The following is a 6,332-nucleotide window of genomic DNA, read 5'->3' as shown; positions in this document are numbered from 1 at the left end:
CGCCTCATAATGTGTCGATGTTCGCTGACAATATTTTTATTAACATTTGCATATGTTTCGGTCAACGGCCGTAAAAAAAGGAAGCTTGCAAACTTTCCACGAGCTGAGGACCCATACATATGGTAATGATGTCTACGATTTCTGAAGATGTATGAGGACCATTAACTCTTAATCTACTTTTTCCCAAGACACACCTCTCGAAAAATTTTTTTTCTCAAAACTTTTGAGAAATCAAATAAAGAGACAACAAGAAAGAAAAGAAAAACCTAGAATTTCCAAAATAATCTTACAGACACAAGTGTGGAATTCAACATTGACTCTTTATGTAATAAAATATGAAGATAACGAACAGTATTCAATCTCAAAAGTCCAATGAAATGATACAAATTTGGAGCAGAGCAAACACGGACCTCAAAATTTAGAGGTGGGATCAGGTGCCATGGAGGAGTGAGCATTCCCTTCACACCTTGTCATAATCGGAAAACCCGGAGAAATCCGTTGACAGTTCAGTGTATAAATAATGGCCTAACAATTGGGTACATACCTCTAATTATTTTTAGAATCGGTAGGAGAAGAAAGTAGTGCAGAAAAAATTACAAGTTCCTTAATTTGCAGACCTGAATAAAAAAAAAAAACAAACTGTGATAATGTATTAAACTGAGCCTCATACTTGTTGATAAGGAGTATGTTCCCTTGCAAAAAAGCTTGGCAGATGTAATTTATCAAGAAGATCAGCAGAATTATTTTATGTATTATAACACCAGTGAGAAGTCTTGAATTCCCCTACTTTCACTTTCATTTTCAGAGGTTAACGCAGACAGACGCATTTTGCCGGAAAACGAATCTGACATGCCACCTCGATATTTTAACCAAGGAAAGACAACTTGATGTGCTTTGATTTGAGGGGTCACTCAATGCTGAACGAAAATTAGGGACATTTCTATGTGAAGAAACATTAACATTGCCGCCTATGGGAAAACAATTAGTGGACTGTACCCAATTAGTATGAAAAACTTCAGTCAGCATTTGACTCAATGATAGGTAATATGTGCTGACAAGGTCATTGTATCGACCGTAAAACTTGTGATGTCTTCAAACGAGACTGTTGATATCCTTGTTTCATCAACTTGTTTGTCAATAGCTTGCCTCGTTTTAGAAATTGTTCATACGTAGAGCATGCTCTTGCGTATCGAGTCAACTGATAGACATAAACCCCATATGCAGGTGATAAGGATATATATTGCTACATAAGTAAGGGAAGTTGACGATTGAAAAGTTGAAGTCAACACGTTTATCAAAAAGCGTTGTTGTAGGTTACCATTAGCGTCTTTTTCTAAAAAAAAATATCTAGATAGGAAAGAGATGTGTCAGAATCTGTGGTATCTTTTATTTCAAGCTCACTGGGATATATCGAGTCGACATATGAATGAAAGTAACTATTGTTAATTGATAATACGTCGTCGATATATCGAAATGTCGAAATAGGTACAGTATCTTACTGCAAATCTAGTTAAGAAAACACTCGATGAAAGATTTATGTATCGAGACGGATGAAAGGAGTCGATGTTCACTTAAAGAAATTCGCTTTCAATTATTTCAAAAAAGGCATTTGTGGTATCGATTCAGGCGAGTAAATCTATTGAGAGAAAAAACCCAGAGCCTGCGCAGTGCGGCGTTGCTACACGCCACTGTTTAATCCCATACTACGACGAAGTGACATGAACGACTCTCCAATACACACTTTAAATATTCCATAGAACTGTGTGTCCTTGTAAATTATACAGGTAAGGCATCTTCAAAATTTACTTTAAAACAGATAATTACTGTCAAATATATCGCTATTTACTGACGCAATTTTCATTTTATTTTGAGATGTAAGGGTTAAGTTTAAGTATTTTAATTGGAATACACATTACCCATAGAAAACACATGGCCAAAGATCATTGGAACACGCGACATAGATTTAAAATCTCAATCTGTCTAGCATACGTGATATTACTTGTCGGTTGACAGCTAACTTTTAACGATTTTGTGAAGATTAACGATTAATCCAGTCAAGATTTAAACTGTTTACATATTTATTCCAAAGCCCTCGTTTATATTTAGAGTCTGATAATTTTTACCGCATACAAGAAGCATTGTTGTAACCAAACAAAATACGATACTGTTGTATATAAGTCACAGGTAAATATTTGTATATATTCAGCAAGTGTTGTTTAGCGGATAAAACATTCAACAAATAACTGCAAATCACTTCATTCAGACAATTTCCGAATTTTAAAAACGGACAGGGTCGTCTTTGACTTTGTTTGAACAATGAAATGGAAGTAAAAGAGGGAAAACATTGATTTATTTTGCATGATTTTGTTGTTTTTCTAAATGATTTTTTTTTCTTTTTAAGAATGTCAAAAATTGTCGCCGTATTTGGCGCCAATTGCGCTCTTGGTGCAGCTGTTGCAAGGAGTTTGGCAAAAGACAGTAACTTCATGGTCAAAGCCGTGGACCCCGATGGTTCCGGTCAATATTCATCGGAAATTCGTGCCAGTGGTGCTCAGGTGGTTCAGTGCAATTTGGAGGACGTTGGAAGCATCAGTCAGGCACTCTCTGGCTGTGAATGTGCTTTTGTAACGACTGTTTCCAATTTTAATAACCCTGATTTCATGGACGACGAAATCCGACAAGGAATGAACATTGCTGACGCATGTGCAAAGAGTAAGGTATCCCATGTTGTGTTCAACACTGGTCTCCACACAATTAAAATTATTGGTATTGGAGCCCGCCATCTGGTGGCCAAGGCCGAAGTAGAGGCGTACATGAAAGGAAAAGGAGTACCATTAACTTCATTAATGGTACCTACTCTCTATGACGATCTCCTCGACATTCTCAAACCGCTACCAGCTGGCCAGAATAACAGATGGCTGGGTGGGTACTTACTTCCGAACTATCAATAAAATTGTTACTAAATGCATTTCGTATTTTGGGAGTATTATTGATAAAGTCTAGCCTTTTCTGAATCTGTACTTGACTTCCTATATATGAGTATTTGTTGTAAGCGACAAATCACAAATGCTTTGGTTATTTAAACTTTTTAAGCATAAGCTGAAATGAAATCAATTCGTCTAACTCTGTAAATCTATCGATTGGTTATTCATAACCAAAATTCTTGCCGACAGAAATATTTTTTTTTTTATAGGTGAATATGTTAATGCAATAAATATGTTTTCTACTTTGTTTGAAAATGTCAGATTAAATTTCATTTTGATTTTGTTATTCTTCTTTAATTAAGTAACAATAATAATAATAATAATTTTTTTTCAGCTATTCCGATGGGTATTACACCGCTGGACATGATCAGTGTTGATGACGTAGGGGACATTGTACGCGTCATTTTAAATAATAGGACCGGACACCTGCACAAAACCCACAGCGTTTGTGGTGATAAACAAACCATCAAAGAAATGGCACAAATCATGTCTCGACATCTCGCTCCTCTGTATTTCCAAGACAAACAGGTATTATTTACCAGTCCATTTAAAAATTCATCAAAATTCATAAAAACTTATAATATGTGTGTGTTGGGAGGGGAGGCACGGGTGGCTGCCCCCAGTAATTTTTCCAACATACTGAATAGAAAACCAAACTTAATTTAGGATGTGCCCCCCCCCCTAATGGTTTTCTTTTTGCTTGATAAGGTATTTCACTTGTCACCCCTTCTGAAATTGTTTCCTAAGGGCAACAGGCACTGGGGGCATTGACCCCACCTCCCCTTTTCATTTTTTTTTCTTTTTAAATCTAGGATCGACACACGTTTTTTTTCTCTATTCAGATTTTCTAATATGCATTGCACGTGAACGATAATAGAACCCTTTCGTCTTTATGAGCTTTTTAATTTTAAATATAGTTTTCGACTTTTATGTTTCTAGTATATGTGTATATAAGAGCTGAATATGTATAAGAGGTGTAAAAACGTGTACATGAGAATGACAAATGTGATTTTTGATTTTCTGTTTCATCACAGGTGACGATACATGAATACCAGCAGTTGAATGCCCAGTTTCCTTGGTCCCAGGACTACGCTAATATGTTTGACTTTTACCTTCGTGTCGACCAAAGGTTTAATGTGGACGCTACCCAACGATTAAGCTCATCATTACGTATCAAGTGTTTCCAGGAATGGGTTCAAGCTAACTCTGGAAAGCTTAAGAAAGCTTTTTCATGAAAACATGCAATTGACACTGTCTTCATAATTTACTGTCTTAATTTATAACGGTTTGTTCACGCAGTTATCGGAACTTTTACCGATTGTGTGATATTCACAGTTTATTAGACGCAAAACTTGTTTACACAAAATGAGAGTCATTTGTTCACTGCTTTGCTTTATATACATATTGATGTATTTGAATGTTTATTGTTCTGTGTAAATGAAAGAATCACGTCCTAATTGGATGTAAAAATCCCAACGGTGATGAATACTAGTAATAAACAACCCCCCCCCCCCCCCGAAAAAAAGAAAGAAATCGAAAACAAAACAAAATATGGGTACGTGTACATGTATATTCCTTTCATCATGAAATTACAGGTGAAATTGTTTAAATGAAGGGGGGGGGGGGTGTTATTATAAATGTACTATTGAAATGAGTTTAACTACAGTACTTGTATAGCCATCTAGTTCTATAGAGCTTTCCATGCTGAAAGCTCTCTGGTATCTATCTGTACACGTATGTTCATGATTCAGTTAACGTGCAACATTACATGTACAGGTTTCAGTTTTTTTTCAATATAGGCCTATACACTATATAATGCCACTATAAACACTTCTAATGAGGATGCATATATATATGTTAAAAACAGGATGGGACATATGAACATGTGATGTATATGCCATGCAGGTATGTAGCATTGTTTTTCAAAGGGGGGGGGGGGTAATTGACAAAATACCTGAAAAACTTTAATAAAGCCCCCCCCCCCCCCCCAAAAAAAAAAGGCCATGGGGTTGGGAAGTTGGCGAAAACTGTTCAAACTCGATAAACCTATTTCGAGAGTGGATATAGGTTCTAAATCTTTCTTTTCTACAAGGAAAGTTTGGGATAAATTAACTTGGGATGGCTTGATTATACTGCAACAAAAACGGGGAGGGGGGTCCAATTAATCACCATCAGTGCATCTTAATTTCGGCGTTTCCTGTGCTGGTACAGACCAGTTAAGGTAGTTTTTATATCGTCAGGTATTGCCTTACTCCTGAGGAAAACTTTAGTTCAGGATGATACTGTTTACATATTATTTTTTTTCAAAAACAGCAGTTTATTTGTTCAAACCAAGGCCTTACTCAATCAAGTGTTAGGATGGTATTATTTAATGTGGAAGCGTCCGTCTAGAATGTATTTGTAGATTCAATACTATCTTTGAATTTGCGGTTGGGATCGAGGGAGGTCAAAGGAGCCTCAGTTCTACATATGAACATGCAGACTTCCTCAATTACTCTGAATAAAAATATCCTTTATTCGGGGGAGGGGGGACTGTCCACAAGCACCTGTGATATAAAGTGGGACTTTTCTGTGAATACAATAGATTTTCTATATTGTGATCATGCAACGATGTATATCAATCGTGAATACAAGAAATACATCAGTATCAGATTATCCCTAGTTATTAAAAGGACATTACCGTGGGGATGGGTGGGGTCTATCAATTTTTCACTATGATGTTTTTTTTTTGCATTGAATTTCTATAACAATATCAAAGTATATATTTGGGAAAAAATAAAAAAAAAGATGGCATTATAGGGAATTCCTGATAAATATGTATTTCAGAATAATAAAGCCTTTACAAACTGTTTAAAAAAATCTTTATAACATATTTCATCCAATGTCTTTAAAGTTGCGTTGAAATCATGTTTTTCTTGTGCATTTTACCAAACGTTGTCGTACATGACACCAAGACCGACTATCTCAAAGAAAATGCTCTGCAGAAAATTTACCTATATTTATTTGTATAAATTTAATAATTATATCATTTACGAGAAAGAGTAGCAAAATCGCCTTTTTTAATTACATGTATCCAGAGACCTAAATCATAGTTTCTCTGACGTATCTTCCAATAATTTTATTTAAATGTAAAATACAAAATAGGTGCATTTTAAGTTGTTGATGATCTTTAAGGGGAGGTCCTTACAATGCTAGTTTACCTACATTTTCATTCAAAATGTCGGAAACTTAGTAAGATTTTTATAAATTAGTAGGATTGATCTCTGTTATTTCTTGAAGTCGACGTACATGTTACAAAAATGCGTATTTCTCAATGCATTTTATTTTTTTGAATGCCATCAGTATTTA

The 6,332-nt window shown here is 35.4% G+C and overlaps 1 protein-coding gene across 1 annotated transcript; it reads left to right on the top strand.

The window, feature by feature from the left end:
* Positions 1-1,674: 1,674 nt before the first annotated feature.
* On the top strand, positions 1,675-4,402 carry LOC133196451 (nmrA-like family domain-containing protein 1). Its single transcript, XM_061332345.1, has 4 exons — positions 1,675-1,784; positions 2,402-2,922; positions 3,319-3,512; positions 4,019-4,402. The coding sequence occupies exons 2-4, from the start codon at positions 2,403-2,405 to the stop codon at positions 4,217-4,219; spliced, it is 915 nt and encodes a 304-aa protein (XP_061188329.1). The 5' UTR covers positions 1,675-1,784; position 2,402; the 3' UTR covers positions 4,220-4,402.
* The last annotated feature ends 1,930 nt before the right edge of the window (positions 4,403-6,332 follow it).

This window comes from Saccostrea echinata, unplaced genomic scaffold (assembly GCF_033153115.1).
Source record: "Saccostrea echinata isolate AGI-Se365-2 ecotype Australia unplaced genomic scaffold, CSIRO_AGI_Sech_v1 ptg000030l, whole genome shotgun sequence".
Lineage (NCBI taxonomy): Eukaryota > Metazoa > Mollusca > Bivalvia > Ostreida > Ostreidae > Saccostrea > Saccostrea echinata.
This window is presented reverse-complemented; position numbering and strand designations above follow the sequence as displayed.